The 18816-nt window shown below is 44.2% G+C and overlaps 1 protein-coding gene across 4 annotated transcripts; it reads left to right on the top strand.

Annotated features, from left to right (window-relative positions):
- Positions 1-322: 322 nt before the first annotated feature.
- Positions 323-18566, top strand: ppp2r3b (protein phosphatase 2, regulatory subunit B'', beta). 4 transcript variants are annotated; one of them, XM_077001581.1, is made up of 15 exons: positions 323-439; positions 1095-1481; positions 11859-12044; positions 12668-12771; positions 13163-13265; positions 14395-14469; positions 14564-14650; positions 14776-14932; positions 15320-15368; positions 15458-15547; positions 15794-15969; positions 16266-16384; positions 16472-16578; positions 17177-17222; positions 17636-17769. In XM_077001581.1, exons 2-14 carry the CDS (start codon positions 1134-1136, stop codon positions 17193-17195), a joined length of 1620 nt encoding a protein of 539 aa, XP_076857696.1. In that variant the 5' UTR covers positions 323-439; positions 1095-1133; the 3' UTR covers positions 17196-17222; positions 17636-17769. The 4 variants fall into 4 exon arrangements, with proteins under 4 accessions (XP_076857696.1, XP_076857694.1, XP_076857695.1 ...); XM_077001579.1 differs by lacking the exon at positions 17177-17222 and having other exon boundaries at positions 17636-18566; XM_077001580.1 differs by lacking the exon at positions 17177-17222 and having other exon boundaries at positions 399-533; positions 17636-18566.
- Positions 18567-18816: the final 250 nt, after the last annotated feature.

Consider the following 18816-nt stretch of genomic DNA (forward strand, 5'->3'; position numbering starts at 1 on the left):
CAGTGCACCTACTAAACCTGATAATTAAACGACGATTTCTCTTATCGTGTTTGAGCAAGGGACTGACAAATAGGCTAAACAGCCCACTGTCCAGCCCTGCTGTACTGGCTAAGTTACTAATCACAAAACTCAAAGACTGTAACACAGATAATAACCAGATTTGAAGGCTTGCTTTAGTCAACAGGAACAACATATTCTGTCAAATCATCATTTGTTTATAAAAAGTTAATAATTTGTAATAAAAGTTAATAATTATTAACTGATAATGATAATTTAGCTGGCTAATGTATTCGGGCAGCACGTGTCTAAACCATTGTCTAAACACATTTAGTCTCGCGAGAAGAGATTTCCCGGTTGCCTTGAGGAACGAGAGTTTGGTTCAAAGTGAAGCCCGGTGAAGCGACAGCGGGATGTTTACAGTGCAGTGCTTCTAGTGCAGGTGCGTTCATGCACACATTTACCTCCGTTCACACCGGCAAGGCCTTTAAATGTGTGTTCGTGCTTACAGGAAAGTCGCAAGCCGCGGTTAACTAGTGAGTAATGCGAGCTACTTGCTATGAAATGACAAAGTTTTCACCGGTTCGAGGCCGTAGCTAATCGTGGGGTTAGCGAACTAGCTAGCTGTGGTAGCTAACAACATGGAGGCGGTGGGACTGGCCGGCCTGACCGCTGTGTGGGTGGTTTACTGGCTGGCTATTATATTTATAGGTTATACATAACTAAGGTTAGTTAATTAGATAGTATATAAGAAACTCTGGAGTGTTTTATGGTCCCGTCTGACCTAGTTAGCTGCTTGTATTAAACGCTGTCCATAAAGCGTCCCTGCACATGGACCAGGCCGGTCCAAACACCCGTGCTGACATTTGTTGCTAGTGAAGAATCTGTGATTGTGATTTTCACCTCAATCGAAATTTGTCCTCCGCATTGACCCATCTGTGCAGTTAACACGAACACAAAGTGGTGCACGCATGCGCAGTGCGGTGGGCAGCCCTAACCCGGGGAGTAGTTGGGGTAGAACTATGGCAAACATGATGCTTTGTGTTTGAACACTACTGATTGTACTGTCGCCTTTAACCACTTACCACAATTCACAGATACCTTTAGGTGATCCTGTCGGGGCAAACCCCATAAAAATGCCATCACCTCAAGCGTTGCAGCCAGTTCTGAAGATGAAGGTGGATGAGCTCTTCCTCAAGTGGCTGAGTGATCCCGACACACAGGCGATACTGAAGGACTACCTCAGGAAGATCAAAGATGGAGACGAGCTGGAGTTTGCACAGGGCGATCGTAACGGGAGGGATTCTCTTGTGTTGACGGAAAACAACAACATCGCCCCAAAGAACACCGTTACGGAGAGGACGCCCGCTGCACTTGGTGCTTCCTGCAGCCCGCCCTCTGCCACGCTGCCCTCTGGGAGCGGTGGCAGTAGCAGGGTAGGGCCCAACAGCAGGTTCCTGCGACGCTCCGTCAGTATTAAAAAGGTAAGGCCCCTGTGCCTCCCACTGGCTTTGAAAAGGGCTTTGACCATGATTTGATTTCTTCCCTGTTTTACCACAAGAGGCTGCTGACTGACTGGCCGCGTGTGGCGTCCGGATTTAGAGTCTCTGAGAGACCATGCTTTGTGGAGTCCTTTGCATTGTGTAAAGAAATACCTCCCATGTGTTCTCTTGGACCTGCAGTGGGCCAGAGAATGAGAGGTGGAAACATTTTAAGTCCATCCATGCCTGGAATGATAATGACCCTCCCACTGTATCCTGGTCTGTGAAGTAGGTGGGCTTCACTGCTGATGTCTAGACAGCTCAGACCTGTGTATTGGTGATGAGCTAGAGTTTGCACAGGGGGATCGTTATGGGCGGGATCCTCTTGTTTTCATGGAAAACAGCATTGCCTCAAAGAACAGTTCTAGAGAAGACATATGCTTCTTTCAGGGTTCCCTGCAACTCACCCTCTGCTAATCATATTTAATCATCTTCTAATCGCATTTAATTATCAATATTGTAACCGGTCATATTTTGGACTGTAACTAATATTAAATAAGGAAGCAGAGATCCATATGTGTACTGATTACCCAGAGCTGTAGAAGAAAGGGGCCCTTTGTGAATGTGTGCAATGTGGGGTCAGTGATTTGGGCAAACAGCTGCAACTATGAGTAGTAGAGTACCATCTTCACATGTTCGAGATCATTTACCAAGTCTGCCTACACCTTAAAACTTGATACGCTTTGTTGGAACGTAATTCTGTATGTAAATAATTTTGCGCATATAGGGCCTAATAATCTGACTTCTCATTGTGTGGGAAGCTGTGTGGTTGGCATAACTTGACTTCATACTGAGAAAACCTGTTGGAAAGGCAAACATGTAAACACTATCCAAAGCAATTCCCCCTCTCACATCACGGCAGCTGAGACGGAAGTCTCTTTGGTGGTGGGTCGCGGCCTGTCATGATCTGCTGACCTGAATGACACAACTCTCAATTTGACAGAAACTCTGGTCTCAGCACACACAAGGTTGTTGCAGGGTCGTTTTAGGCAGTGTCGGACCACTCCAGTGTCCTGCTTGTGCAGTAGATTCGGAGCATTTCGGGACTAAAAGCCCTGATATAGGAGACATGGGGTAAATCCGTCACGTGTTGTTATGCATTCCCAGATGAGCCCTAAAATGTCCTTACAATTTTGTCCTTTTTTAAATATTCCTTTAAAAGTCCACTTTGATAAAAATGGATCCAATTTTGTTCAGGGTATGGGAAAAGATTGCCATTACGACCATGAAAGGGAACACGGCGTGCCATGGCTTTTGCTATTGTCCATGCAGACAATTTAGATAATAGGTCATTTTTATGGGAGACAGCTGTTAGCAATGAGTCCGTGTTATGAGCGTGAGCGGTTTCTGTCCAGTTTTTCTGCAGTTCCTCATTTGTTAGACGGTAAGAGTTTTGACAGATGCTACGATGCTTTGATTTCCATGACCAGTCCTCTTCTGTCACTTGAGTTCTCCCAGGCTCTGTTCAGCCTGCAGAACAACTGTTGTGCATTCCATGTTTTTTCTGTTGTGACGTAAGCAGCATGTGCCCAGAACTTGTCACTATGTATTAAAGGGCCTCTGCTCCTATGTGGAATAATGCGCTATTTTAGGAAGAGCAAAGGAATTCATGAATACAAATTCATTCTTTAAAGGATTAGCTAGAAATTCAATTAACGTCATGGTCAGAACAGCTGTTCTAACTTTGACACAAGACACCAGCAAAGATGGAGATGGTTCCACCTATGCTGGAATTAACTGCTCAGAAACATGCAAGTGTTTAGTTAACATTTTACACAACTGTCCTCCGTGTATACAGGTGTTAAACCTACTACATACTGTTAATTGTTGGATGTCATTCATCTTTCTTTGAGCATTTTGATTTCCGAAGAGTAGCATCAGTGTATATTGCACCTAATTTGGAGTCAAACTGAATGTCAATCCATCACAATAGCCTTTAATGAAAACCGATTTCATTCATGTTCACATGTTTGATGAACTGTTGGCAAACTAATGTTGGATGGATGGAAATGATGCTTTCAGTTGGTCAAAAAAAGTGTAAAATCTTAATGTTCTGTTAAGATTTTAATCTCATGCTTATGGGTGAGCTGGTCAAATAAAACATTTGTGATTGGACATTTTGTTTGGTTCTCTTAAAGTGCAAGGCAGGTAAATAGATCTTTTGGAATAATAAAATATTATGTCAATAATAAAATGTGGTTTTCGACCCAGGTTGCCATGATTTGCAGTTTTGGTTTCAGCCGAGACATTCGCTGAAGTGCTTCGTAATGAAGAAGCTTAAAGCAGCACTTGAACGTGTTCCCTGTAAGTCTGTTACTCCCCACCTCTTCAGCTCTTGGCTCAGGTTTAGCAAGATGAGCATGTTTCATGGTGTGACTAGTGCAGGTGTGGTGTGTGTGTCATATTAATGTTCTGCAGGCCTAAAGCAGTTTTACTAGTAATTTACTAGTTTGTGACAGGGCATATATTTTCTAAGTAGAAACAATAATAATGAAAGTTGTCAGTCTGCTTGTATGTGCAGGACTAACTTGTACTGATGTCAATCAGGAGCATAAAATGCTGGATGTCTTGTTTATTCAGCAAATTTCTCATGAAAATGGACAGCTGTTTCTGATTGCCAAAACATAATCTTCCTTCCACTGTAGGTCCAAACGGTTCTTAAGTGTCTGCTAAATGTTGTAATGTACTTCCTAAGGCCACGCCGGGCCACTCTGCACCATTACAAACCCCTGAGGCCAGATGTAGTTTCTTTTTCCACAAGTGTTGTGCTGGAAATTAGAGCCAAGAAGCATTTGTGGCAGCGACATTCTTTCATAATTATGAGACAGTCGCTAAACTTCTCCATTGGCTGAACGAGATGGATTATTTGGTGGTGTTTGCACTGTTTTGCTGTTCCTTTTAATCTGTGCAACACAGCACAGGCCATACTCAAATGGCCATGGAAGATGTAGAGACAATCATTGAATCCCTGTGTCATTGAGGCTTCCCAGTCAAATGATGGTGTAGCTCTGACAACAGCTAGCTAACACTGCTGAGAAAACCATGATGAACATGTTTTGTAAGCATTCTGTTGTAGCTAAGCATTGTAAGCATTCTCTAAGCCTTCTGCTGTTTGTGTATGGTTGTGTGGTTGGCCATACATGTGGGAAAAGGAACTATACATTCAGAGGCTCAAAAATATTTTTACCAAGCACAGCTTACTGCAAGACTGTATACAGTAAGGCTAATGTACAGGCCACTTGCACCTTTAGGATATAAAATAATTTAATATGATTACTGGTGCTTTACTGCTTAACGATGAAGTACTCGAACTCATCCTGGTTCAGGATTCCTCACAAGGCTTAGCAAGATAAGAGACTATTATGTAGACTGTTAATGTGGTTATTGATGTCCGTGTGCTTCATCTAACCACCGAGTAGGCAGACAATCTAATTAAAAGTTCAATTAGATGTTTAAAGCAGTTTCTCCATACCTTGAGCCAGCTCATTAAGCCACTATAAAATTAAATGGTAAGGTTATCAGGCTTTACACTTAGAGTCCTGCAAGGCCCCAGCTGTAGGCAGTCCAGTGTGTCTGCTCTAACGTACTTGGTTCAACTCATTAGCCAATTACCAAGCTATTCTTTAATGGATTAAGGGGTGTTAAAGCAAGTCTGTGGTGTAGTGGACCTCCATGGGAGAAGCTACTGTGCAAAGCGGGTTTATTAGGAACCGTCTATTTAAAAGAGCACACCTTCGTATACCTAGAATGTCTGAATGGGCATGTTGCTTCCGTTATATGAGAAGGGGTTAACCAAGACATTATTGTAGTCTCAAAGTACTCACTCTGCCCCTCTGAAAGCAGCTATTAAAACCCAGTATAACAAAGCACCTAAGGACTTCTTAACAGCACTGACTTCATTATAACACCTACAATCTTTTGTAGACTGGTCTGATTTAACTCTAGGCTAAATATAGAAATAAAATATGTCTGATATACACAGTTTGGAAGTGACTGTGTCCTCTGTTGTTCAATGGTCAGATTAATTTGCAGAAACGTTGCTGGTCAGACTTTTATTTGGGTGGAAGACCAGCACAGAATTTACACATAGTAGTTGGATGATAATGGGTCTTTTATGAGCGTATCCGCCTCTGCAGTGTTGATGGGAGTTTTCACACGTCCATGTCACTGCTGGGTTGAGTGTGATCTGCCACCCACTAACATCCAAGCAACAGCTGTCCCGAACTCAGAGTTGGGGGTTGCGTGGTGCATGGTGTCAGCTATAATCTCTTACGAACACCTACAAGGTGTTTTGAATAAATAAATGTGTCCAATATGGTGAGTGGTAGGTGTAGTTTGAAATGAAATATGAAGAATGTCTTGGCGCAAGCCTTATTATGGACTGTTAAGACAGACTAGAGTAATCAAATGAAGTCATTTCTAATCTCTTTCCTGCTGTGCTCTACCGGAGTTCCCACGAAGGCTAATGACGCAAGCATTATGCTTTAAAATGACACAACATTCATAATTGTCTGTATCACATGCTGGTCAATGATTGACCTTTTACTGCCTTTTAAATATTGAAGAATATGTAGATGTAAAGACGATGGAATTAGATCTACATAAGGTACTATATTGTCATAATTTTATTAAACCTCGTTTAGATTATAACCTTCTAAAAGTTAGGCGGGGAGATAATTTTTCTTTCTTTGGTTTTCATTTACAGGGGATTTGAATGGTTTCTTTTCAGAATGTCCAGCCATTTTGCAGAAGCTTTGCATAAATATAAAACATAGATATAAAACCACAAGGAGTCAAATGACTTCACCTTGCTTTTTGTCTGCGACAATCATTACCAATCCAAATAAATAAACACTCCGCTCACAGGGTTCATGTTCAATTTGGCCCTCTCTGGTCTGTGACCGTTGACTTTAATATGAGTGCAATCCCAACCTGCTACACAAGACACGAGCAGTTGTATTTACTAACTGCTGTGTTAACAAACGGGATTTAACCGTAGTGGCTTGTTCAGGCCTGCTTGTCCCAACATACTTTGACAAGAATCTGCCCCTGTTGAGAGTGCACTCAAGTATCAGATCAAAAACAGTGACCACCGAATTTCTCAACTTGATAATTTTGCACAGAAATGATAACTGCATTCTGTCGCTTCTTTGAAAGGCTTGAATAAGGTGGGTTTTGGCCTTTACTAACATGACATAATACGGATGTTTTCCGAAAGGCCGTGTGGCAATTGACCAACTAAGGCAACTGCAGCAGTGTTGGCGTGTCCATTTTTGCTTTGCTGATCAGTGTCTTCGTGCAGTTGTCCCTCTGACTGGACACAAGGCTTTGTTTGGAAATCGACACTATTTGCACCGACAGCTGCGTCCTCTTGGACAGACAGACCCTAAGACGTGTGTTCTGTTGGTGCCAGCGTACCCGAACAGAGGAGACTTGTTTTTACATACGACTCCGAGCCATTGGAGGCAAAAGAGTTTTGAGCGCATGTCCACACGAATCCCAACGCCCAACACGAGCCCAGCTGTGTTACCATAGCCGCCTCGTCGTGGCCATTTCCTTATTCTTTTGTTCTCCCCCTCCTCCGTCTGCCATAATTGACTAAGGCGTTTGAACAGAAGCAGGTAAGAAGAGGCTGTTGGGCTTGATAAACATGGGTAGGATCTCCTGCCGTTGGGGGGACAACAGCGGCTGGAATCCTGTTGAAATGAGTGGAAGAATGTGGGCTCTGTGATCTGCCATCTAAAAATACTTATCATTTAAGCCAGGCGTGGTTTTATTTTAGCTCCGGTTTGGTAGCAGCCACGGTCGGCTGCCGTATGTCCGTGTGCAGTCGGTTTCACAGTGGTCCCGTTTTGTCAGTACGATTTCGTTCTGAAAACAGTAATGGCAACGAAAGGGCTTTTTTTCAGATGCCCCATCCCCCTTATATCCTGTGGCTGGGTTCTTGTGGATCAGTATGCTTACAGAGAATTGATGTAATTGCTGTCAGTCTGGGTGTGTGTGTTTTGCACAGACTAAAGATACACTCGTTTCTCAAGATCTTGTTTCTTGAGATTGCCCAAACAGTATATGTGGGGTCTTTTAATAGGCGTCGACTGTTGGTTAACATCATTCTGTGAATTCAGCCCTCCCGCCCCACTGTGACACTAAGACTTGTCATCTATAATAAGGTATGGAATGACTGGAAGCTGGAGACGAAGGAGGCAAAATAAACAAATGCCATAGGTGGTAATACATTAATACATGTGCCTTTAAACTTCTCTTTTTCCATTACGTTGCGATGGCCATCATATAAATTTAGATTTATAACTTTGATAAGATTTGCACTTAAAAGGTTTTACTCATAAATAAGTAAATAAAGTATTTTTAATAATAGTAATAATATAATCTGTAAAATGTTTGTGTGGTGTTTGGGGTACTTTTTTTGTTTGTTTGTCCGTCCCCCCCCCCCCCCCCCCCCCCCCCCCTACACTTGCCACGAGTAACATGGACATGGGTGTAGAGTTACAGTATCATTCACACCAATGGAGAGTTTTAAGTATTAAGTTGTTGGAAGAAGTTGAACTGAATTGCCATGATTTATTTATTGGGCAGCATCTCCCTAACAGTGAAAAGTGTAGCGCTAACACGGGGCGCTGAAACAACAGGTTTGTCTCTCTTCATAACCTTCTACGAGAGCTGTGGAATGCTGTTGGAAAGGGCAGATCCACCCCCCGCCTACCGTCTCCCCCACACACACACGCGCACATACACAGGCACTGTGACTCGCACACAGAGACACACGCACCCTGGTCCTGTCTCCCGCGCCACTCTGCCGGACAGGGTTGCGTGACCTCGGCCGGCCGACACTGGACACACAGGAGCGGCGTTTCCGGGGCCAGCGCGGCGGAGGCCGGAGACGGGCCGACACACGCAGCTGCCGCTCGCCGTTAAAGAGGGGTCGCACGGAGTAGGCCCAGCGCGTCGGGCCACCCGCCCCGGCCCGCCTTCCCCCGGCCCGCCGTCCGCAGCATGAGGATGAAGGAGGTGTGTCTGCGGCAGGACCCTGACCTGAGGAAGGAGCTGGCTCTTCTGGCCCGGGGCTGCGACTTCGTCTTACCCTCACGCTTCAAGAAGAGGCTGAAAGCCTTCCAGCAAGGACAGGCAGGTGGTCTCGATCCGCACGCACCTGTCAGGTGGCCAGCAGAGCCCGTGCAGGGAGGCTTCTGCGGCCAGATTGTGGGTTGTTTATGTTGCCGGTACTACTATTGTTTGATTTTATATTTTTTGTATTTTTTTTGCGGTGGGGGGACTGGTTATGGGAATGTGAAATTCGTGTTTGTGTGACGCGTGAAGGTCAGTAAGTTGAGCTGCCCTTGAAGGCCACACCGAGCGTCTGTGCAACTCCGTGTTGAAACTGCGAGGCTGTATCGGCAGGACTAAGCGCTCTGGTGCTCTTGACCACCGAGCAGGGCACCCGCCGCCTTCTGCTGGCCTACAGGAAGGCTTTTCCCTTTTATAGCCATGGCTGACAGAGGTGCGGTGGGGAAGATTAACGGCGTTCATCTCCTGCGCTGAATCCTTGCCTGGCACATCAGAGCAAATACTTTCCATTATTGGTATCCCAAATAAGGGGTCGTAAAGTTGCCTAAGCGTCCGTAATGCTGTGCTTGCTAGCGGCACTACTGAGGTCTCTGGTCCAATAAGCCGTAGTGACGGTTAACAGTGACTGAGCGAGACTGGCACAGTGAAGGCAGATGTAGTCGTCAGTGGTGTGATCACCCCTGTTATGAGGAGGGAGGACGTGAACAATAGAACACAGAAACGGCATATTATATGACACAACAGCAGGTGTAGGACTGCGTGAGGGCGTGCGGCTGTTCCTGCCGTGCTGAGTTCCTGTACCTTGAGAAAGCACAACTCGCTATTCAAGTTTAGACACACAAAACCGTCAAACACTGTCTGTTTCGCTCTCCCACAAAAGCTTTGTTGGAATAGTAACGTTTTATAACCCAGACTAACTTGGAAGTATGGAAGATAAGTTTATAAGGAATCACTCACAAAAACCTGTCGGACGAAACTATTGTTACCAAAGCGTGAAATGTTATCGGAGCTATCTAACGCTATCTGGGAGTCTCACTGCAGGCCTGCTGAGACGCTCTGAGCCATGTTTTGCTTGTGGTCATGGAGACCGAGTTCCCTTGTTATCTCTGTCCCCCATGAACTCGTGGTGTTCCTCCTCAACCAGAACAAACCTGTGTCCCCCTCGCTGATCTGAAGCTACATCTGAAGCTAATGTAACATTATGTTTTGTCTGTGATGACATTTTACACTCCGCCGTTGATCAGAACAGAGCTCATAAGAAGACGCAAGGCTAGTGCTGTCTTGTTTGTCTCTGCAGACCCGTGTTTTAGCATCGTTGCCAGATGCCACACTGTTTTGTAGACTCTTCTCCTTGACATGATCTACACATGCTGGACCATCTTTAGTTCTGATGCAACATTCCATGTGTACCAGACTGCATTTAGAAACCCACAGCTTTCAGCTCACTGTCTGCAGTATAATGTATACACACCTCACTTGTACTTCATGGCAAAAAAGCTTTTGGTCAAGTAATGAAATGCAGGAGACTTGTATAGTGCTTTTCGAGTACCCAAAGATGGTGCATTAATACAAGAACAAAACACTTAAGGACAAGCAAGAGAATACAGAGCAAACAACAGAACAGGCTTGAATTGAGAGGGAAGGATTAGGTTGGTGGTATGTTTTATATACAGGTGCATTTATATACATTAGAATAAATCTTAAATGTCAATGTTAATTCATTACAGTAATTCAATACAAAAAGTGAAACGCATATATAGATTCATGACTGAGTGATCTATTTCAAGTGTTTATTTCTATTAATGTAGATGATTATGGCTTACAGCCAATGAAAACCCAAAATCATTATCTCAGAAAGAAAAAGAAATAGACAGAATATATTATATAAGACCAACTGAAAAAATCCTTTTAAATTCAGAAATGTTGGCCTACTGAAAGAATTTAGTCTTGTTGTAATACAGTGACCTACACCTGCTGGTGTTACAACTAGACCAAAGTCCAACATTTCAAAATTAAAAATCATTCTTTCAGTTGGTGTAATACTCTAATTTTCTGAGATAATGATTTTGGGTTGTCATTGGCTGTTAGTAAGCATTATCATAACACAAATAAACATATGGCAGTGTAGGGTCAGACCTGGGAAAGAATGAAGTTAAGTACTTTGTACGTGAGCAGAAAGATATTGAAATGGGTGCAGTATGTTACAGGAGCAGGTGTAGCTGCGATGATGATCTGTCACCACGAAGGTGCAGCAGGAATCTGGGCCGCATGTGCGGTGAAGAACCGATGCCCACGAGAAGTGAACTACAGCAGCGCAGGCACCATGAGCTGTAGGGGGACCCAGCAGAGGGGATGTAGTGGGAGGGCTGAGCTTTAGCTGTGTCACAGCCACATAAAGGAGCTTTAAACATTGGACCGGATGTGGCATTAAACCTGAGGGCTGTTGAGAATGACACACAGATTTATGAGCGCAGGGGAATGGAGGACTACTGTGTTGTCTAGTGAGAGAGTCGTAGGTATGAGTGTTCTGAGTTACACTTGCACCCCGGGGTCAGGGGTACAAGTGGCAGTGTAGTGCCCTACTACAGCGCTTCACTCTCAGTAGGAGAGTGTATTTTCCATTATTTGTATCCAATCAAGTATTGTAACATCTAGTATAGTCTTAGTACTGCTACCAGTAGTAATGCGTGTCTGTGGCGGAGGTAGGCGTCTGGCCGAGATTTTCCTTGAGCTGGCCAAAATGTTTCAATTATTTTTAGTGTGTGTCTATTTTAACTGCGTAGACCCAGCACTGTTTATTTTAGTGACAGTATTTTGGGGAAGTTGGAACAGCACAAACGGGTTCATTCTGTCTGCTGTTCACGTCTCCTTGGCCTGTTCACGTCATGTCTCCTTGGCCTGTTCACGAAAACTGGTGTTAAAATTGGTGAAATTGTTGACACACAGTGAAAGCGTCATTTATTTCTATTAACTTGCTGTTAATGTAATCGCAGACTTTTACTTTCAGCTTAAAAGCAAAGATCAGTGTTATCACAGAGACCGGAGAAAGTGTTCCAAGCCGTGTAGGTTTTTATTTTTTGAATGTCTGTGCCGCTTGACATGTCCTAATTAGAAGGCGACACCCTGAGCTGTTGTGTAGCGGCGTGCTCAGGGTGCACGTCGGGCCGTCCAGTGGGAGTGGGTTATGGAGATCACACCGGCCCCTGGATCAGTCTTTATTGCCCTCTGTTTTGGCAGGCTCAGGTTAAGAAAGAGGAGGCCGTGGAACCAGCACTCAGACAGAACATTCCCAAGTTCTTCTTCCCTCGAGGGCGGCCCCAAGCCAACATCAACATTGACAATCTCATTTCCAAGATAGAGAAAATATTTTCTCAATTCCCCGATGAAAGAGTGACCATTGAGGACATGGGGAAGGTGGCCAAGGTAAGTGTGATTTGTAATGTGCAGCCTTCAGCCACCCAGCAAAAGTGTTTGCATTAGCGCAATTAGCAGAACCCTTTAACTGTTTACAAGTCTGAATGGTTTTCTTTTCCTTCATCAATGGCAAAATATTATTACTGTTTCAGAAATGCGTACTTGACAAACTCACTCCAGAGTTCTTTAAAATGGCCAAAATGTATAAACATTTTTACAGACATTTTATTCAAAATTCAGTCCTTCAAACAGAATAAATTACAAACATCATTATTATCTTTTGGCCTGAAAATTCACTTTAAGAGCCCCGTTAAGGAACTCTTACTGGCAGGATAGTTTTGTTTTGCAGCAGAGAGACTTTAATACAATGAAAGGCAAAATTAACATTGTGTTTATCAAATTCATGAAGCAGCCATTGTGTGGGTGGGGGCTGATACTCTACTGCCGTTACTTACACACAGTAGAGGAGCAGGGAGACGTTCCCTTTCAGAGAAGAGTTTGATTATTCTCAAATACCGTCCGTGTCGAACGATTGGTTTTAAATGAATGCATCAGCCGTGAGTGTCAGGGTTTGCCTTTGTGTGGGGCTTTCACCAACAATCTGCTTCTTTGTAAACATCGTGTCTCCCCAGGCCTGCGAGTGTCCTCTCTACTGGAAGGCGCCATTGTTCTGTGCTGCGGGGGGAGACAGGAGGGGATACGTGTCCGTTCACAAGTTTGTGGCAACGTGGAGAAAGTAAGACAATGGCGCCTTCAGCGTCTCTTTGGAGTCTCTCGTGATAGTGTCACTCGCACTCATGTTCGGCGACGCCCTCGTGTCGAGACGCTTGTGAGAGCAAGCGCGCAGAAGTGCAGCGGCTTTTGTTCAGAGTTTGTTTTGCATGTGCCATGCGTGTTATTCTATTAACCTGGAATTCCCAGAATAGCTCGGAGACGGTAAGTGCTTATGCTTAACGCACTCGCTTCAGCGTTCCAGCACCTCCATAGGTCGAAAACGACCCAGCGTGACTCGTGGAGGCTTATTTCGGGAACACGCAGATCTGGGCTCGTGTGTTTGAAGTGAACAGATTTGGAATCGGCGTTCTGCGATAGGCGACAGAGCCTGAAACCATCTGTTTGCCTTTTAGAGTGCTGCAAACCTGTCATGATGACGCCTCCAAGTTCCTTCACCTCCTGGCCAAGCCCGGCCGCCCTTATTTGGAGCAGGAGGACTTCATCCCATTCCTCCAGGTACGGACCCATTAGCTCGGGAAGCACAGCAGAGAGCTCGCGGCTTGTGGCCGTTCTCTTGAGGCTAGCCCAGCTCACCCTCTGAAGATAAGGCCGCCATTAGCACATTGCCTAAAAGGCAGGACTGCCAGCTACTCAAGCGATGGACGGTTCCATTATGCCGCCTCAGACCCACAGACACCGCATTCCCTGTTTAGAGAGGAGCTTCCGATGAGTTTGGCCAGTCGTGTTTGACTACTCGACCTGACCAATTCGGTGAAATTATGCATTTGATTTTGTACACTTCGGAGGATATCTCGTAACGAGGCCATGGGCCATATGATGGTTACAGTCGGAGCAACAGCCACATTTAAATGCAGAAGGTCTCTGTGTCCTCTCTCCGGGGCTCTGCGGTAACGAGGTGTTATTCGCCACGCTGGCTATTCCTCTAGCCGTTAGCCCGTTGGCTGGTGATGGACGCGTCACTGATATTAAGGCTGGCAGGACCAGCCGCTGTGGCCCAGAGCTCCTCCCCTGCAGAGGAAATAGACTCTGGCATCCACGCTTTAATTTGTATCGTATGGCTTCAGCAATTGCTTTGACCATTTTGATGAATGAAAAAAAGTATTGTGGTGAAGCAGCTCTGACTTCCTGTGCCTGCACCCAAACAGAGGTGATTTATGTGTGTTTCTATTATTTAATTTCTTATGGGAAAGGGTCAAGGAGTGTGAAACTCCCCCAAAATAAGTCGCTTACATTTGTTGTCAGTTTTGCCAACACATCAGAATCTGGATTTAGGACATGCGTTAAAAACAACCAATTGAATATTTTTCCACAATTTTAGAAAAAATTCCCTAGATCAAAAAAGGTGTACGCCACATATATGGGGTCTGGGCGGAGACTGCAGAAGGCCTCAGCACGCATATTGCTTTGCCATTCAAACTTCCCTTTTGTTCTTCTGCACCTTTTAAAATGTCTACACATCCTCAATGGCCACCAAATGGACACACCAGAAGATAGGCTGTTCTTCCCTAATACAAAACCAGAGACCCTCGGCACACAAATGGCTTTGACACAAGGATTTTCCTTCCCCTCATATGACAGTCATTTGGCTTTGATGTTGGAGTGAGAGTGTGTGTTTTGTTTTAAGGATGTGGTGGATTCACATGGAGGCCTTGCTTTTCTGAAGGAGGCATCAGACTTTCACTCACGCTACATTACCACAGTAAGGGCAAAAACCTTGTCTATTTAAAACATAAATGGTCTCTTTGAGATATAAAATTAGTAAGTGCGTGTGCGTGCTTGAATTTTACCAACAGGTAATTCAGAGAATATTTTACAATGTCAACCGGTCATGGTCGGGAAAAATAACATGTTCAGAACTCAGGAAAAGCAGTTTCCTTCAGGTAATGGCTAATCCTGTTTTATACTGTTTCATTACTTGACTGAGTGTGTGTGAGAGTGTGTGTGTGTTTGTTTTGCACCACCTTTTACTGCTTCTGGAGCCCATAGTCATGGTTTTGTCTGGCAGAACGTGGCACTTCTGGAGGAAGAAGATGATATCAACCAGCTTACTGAGTACTTTTCCTATGAACATTTCTACGTCATCTACTGTAAATTCTGGGAGCTGGACACAGACCATGATCTGTATATAGATCAGAGGGACTTGGCACGCCACAACGATCAAGGTATCGGCCCACTTCCTGTGCACTATGGAAACATAACCATCTGCCACAATATAGTGCTTTAGACTGCCGACCAGCATCGTATTGCCATAGAAACCCTGATGGCTTTTCCTTCCATTGCCACAGCACATGTTCCTGCTTTTTGCTGTTTAGTAGAAGGGATCTGGATCAATAGAACAATAACTCGCTCTCAGTGTGAATTTCCTGCAGCATGGCACCAACGTCTGCCTCTGAAATTGATCTGTCTTTTCTAAACCGTTTCTATTTTAGTATTGAAATGATGGAAGATGGAGAACTTAACTACATGCAATTGAGAAGCCCAAACCAGTAGCGCGTGACATTTTTGGTCTGGGGTGTTTTCAAAAGTCCTTCTGTCTCTTCTCTTGGCAGCTATTTCTAACAGAATGATCGAGAGAATATTTTCAGGAACAGTAACAAGGTACAACAGAGAAACAAATTTATATTTATAATGTTTATAAGCTTTACTTGTCTGGTGTATTTATAATGTATTTTTGTCCTATCCTGCAGAGACAGGAAGGTGCATAAAGAGTCTAGATTAAGCTACTCTGACTTTGTGTGGTTCCTCATCTCGGAGGAGGACAAGAAGACTGAAACCAGGTGCCAGTGGTCTAGCTTTCATCCTCATGCCCATCATCTACTACATTCTAGTTTATCCGTATTTAGTTCTTTCTTTGTAATATAGTAATCATATTAGTCTGTCAAATTACATCTTTGTCGGCTTACCTCCCTGAGTTAATTTGGCTGGATTAGATTTAATGTCTGTCGGTGTTTCTCTCAGAAGACTGCTGAAACCGTCAGATACTATAGATGAACTTATTCATCTCCGATCTGTTGGCTCTGCAGCATTGAGTATTGGTTCCGGTGTATGGACTTGGATGGCGACGGAGTTCTGTCCATGTACGAGCTCCAGTTCTTCTATCAGGAGCAGTGTCAGAAGCTGGAGGCCATGGCCGTTGAACCATTGCCCTTTGAGGACTGCCTCTGTCAGATGCTGGACTTGGTCAGGCCAGAACTCCCAGGTGGTCTTGTTTGTTGAATAAATAAAGTAGATGACAAAAGCACTTTTGAAAGTCACTCTGGAAGAGAGCATGTGCTAAATGCCAAAAAAAAGTCAAATAAGGCTAATCGGCATAATTTATCCACATATCATTTCATTAGGAGTTTGCTTAAATTGTAGCTTTTGGCCAAGCATGTATTTAAATTACTTATGAATGCTCCTTAAAACCAGAACAAATAGTTAGGTATGCCCAGAATATTAGTTGATTGCAGCTCAGAAAAGTTTGCTAATGCAAAAATGGCATTGTGTCCTCTACAGGAAAGATCACCCTCCGGGATCTGAAAAGATGCAAGCTTGCGCATGTATTCTTCGACACGTTCTTCAATATAGAGAAATATCTGGATCACGAACAGAGGGATCCCTTCATGGTTGCAAAGGTAACTAGCATTAGCTAGCATTAGCGTGTTCAGTTTGCTATGACACTTTAGCACTGTGAAATGAACCCTGGTTTCTCCCCCTTTGAGGACGCGGAGACTTTGGGGCAGGAGGTTTCGGACTGGGAGAGATACGCCGCTGAGGAATACGACGTGCTGGTGGCTGAGGAAGCAGCCAGCGAGCAGTACAATGATGGGTAAAGCACCAGGATTACATCAGCATTTCACATCACCGTGAGCTGCTCCCAAGCCCGGGCAAAGTGCCTCATTAACCCGTCGAAGCACCACAAAGCTCAGCTTCTCAGCTTAGTATGTGTCTGTCTTCCAGGCAGGGAAGAGCGTCACTAAATATACATTTGGATGCATTTAGGGTTCATCTAAACCAGTTGATCTAACGCAAAAAAAGGCTAGTTCTGTGTATGATAAAAATGTGCAGAGAGTCATGTGTTTGGCATGTAAGAATTGGCATTTCTTGACTTAATGGCCCAGTTTGTCATAGTAACTTTAATGCATTTAGTTTTATTAGAAGCACAGATGGCTCCCTCATGGCCATAAAAGATGAGCAATACAACATTTAGGATCATAACTGTGAAATTACACTGCTTCTGAGATCACTGTGAAACTCACGACTTGGCTTGACGGAGGACCAAAGGGTCTGTAGGTTTCACCAACCACCAGCCAACTTGATATTTTCTGTACTGGTGTAAATGACATTTGCATTGCACTGGAGAAACTGGTTGTAGGGCCATAAGATCTTTTTTTTTTTTTTGACCAGTTGTTTTGTGGTGGTTTCAGGAGCACCACCGACTTCTAAATGCAGCCTCTGTGTAGAGGCGTGCAGGTAAGCTGTCATGAGATCACAGGGTGTTTCTCACACTCGCACTGTGGTCTGCTGGCTCCGACCTGCAGGAGATCTGCCTGTTCACACTCCTCCCACTTTACCTGGAGTTCCCAGCGCTAAAAAGGCTGGATGTGAGCTTCCACATTTACACGGTTGGACTCTGAACCAAACAGCCAGACGAAACTTGGAGTGCACATGCAGTGCAGAATTATCTTGTCAGTAGAGTGTTGCTTGAATTTTGTCAGATGTCTTTTGCAGTGTTTTCCAGTCCTGGTGATTTGGTTCAATGTTCTAACAGTAAAAAAAAAACTGGTCATGAATTATAGGACTTCCTTTCCTCTTTTCCTACAGTCATAATTTTCCTCCCTTTTCCATCACTGTATTTGGTTTGACAGTTGAAATTGCTTTTCCAGGTTTGACAACATGCTGGACCCAATTGACCATCACATCCCCAGTGAGTTTGAGAAGAGGCTCCTCTTTGGGATCCCCAACCCTCACTGCAACCTGGACTTGGACGAGTACGAGTACGTGGACGATTTTGAATGACAGCTGCTGCAGCCATACAAATGTCAGAACCATCCCTGGAAGCCCAACCCCCCCCCCCCAGCACGGCGCGGCCATACAGGCGGGCAGCACTGAAGCGTGCCTGGAGCTGATCTGGGAACAGGACATCGGCTGAGACACCTACAGAAACTCTCCAGCTGATGACCGTTACAACTGACCAAGACATCAATGTCCTGGTCAAACATATCAAGTGGAAGGGATGTGCTAGCCCAGCATATCCGCAGCATCAAAGCACCTATAAAGAGCCTGACTGCTAACACTTATATCCATGCATGATGGGCAGTGTATATGTCAAAGGCCGGCCGAGCACAGGGCCACAAATCTGGGCCACTGAGGTACGTGTGAAGCACTGAATGTGCACTAGGTGCATAAAGTTTATACCATCTAGAATTGGCTAATACAACATTCCAAAGATTACCCAACGTAGTGTCTACCTGTAGCTTGGGTTCATGGACCGTGTATTTCTAATACAGCTGTGTCTAGACACCTAAAATGTCTCACACCCTCAAAGGCCCTTGAACGGTAAAAGCTCTGAAAATGATGTACCTGTCAGCCTCTAACCTTTGATGTTTCACAGATGTGAAAACTGTTTTAAATTATAGACATATTTATAAATAGTTGTATATATTTATTTTGTGTTTGCTGTGTTTTGTTCAGTGTTTAGTTTTCAGCTAAACATTTTGAACAAACCATGTTTGGATTTTTTTTTTCTATAAACTAAGTTAGTCATTAATTAAAATCCCTTTTTATGTTTGAGTTCAAATAAAGTATTAGAAGTTCGTTTGTCTTGTCCGTTTATGAGGTGTTGAGTTCATCTGAGTCAGAATGCTGCATTTAATAATTGTTTTTTATTTTAAAAACAAAGATGGTGATATCTGCATCATTTTGACTCCATTGCACACATGTGGCAGTCAATAATGAACAATTCAGGGCATTTAAATCCTTGTTTAATGGATAACAGTGTAGAGCCCAGTCTGAAGAGTAGGGTACCAAGGGAGTCACCTCGCACTCATAATGAAGAGTAGGGTAC

The sequence above is a fragment of the Brachyhypopomus gauderio genome, chromosome 4, assembly GCF_052324685.1.
Source record: "Brachyhypopomus gauderio isolate BG-103 chromosome 4, BGAUD_0.2, whole genome shotgun sequence".
Taxonomy (NCBI): Eukaryota; Metazoa; Chordata; class Actinopteri; order Gymnotiformes; family Hypopomidae; genus Brachyhypopomus; species Brachyhypopomus gauderio.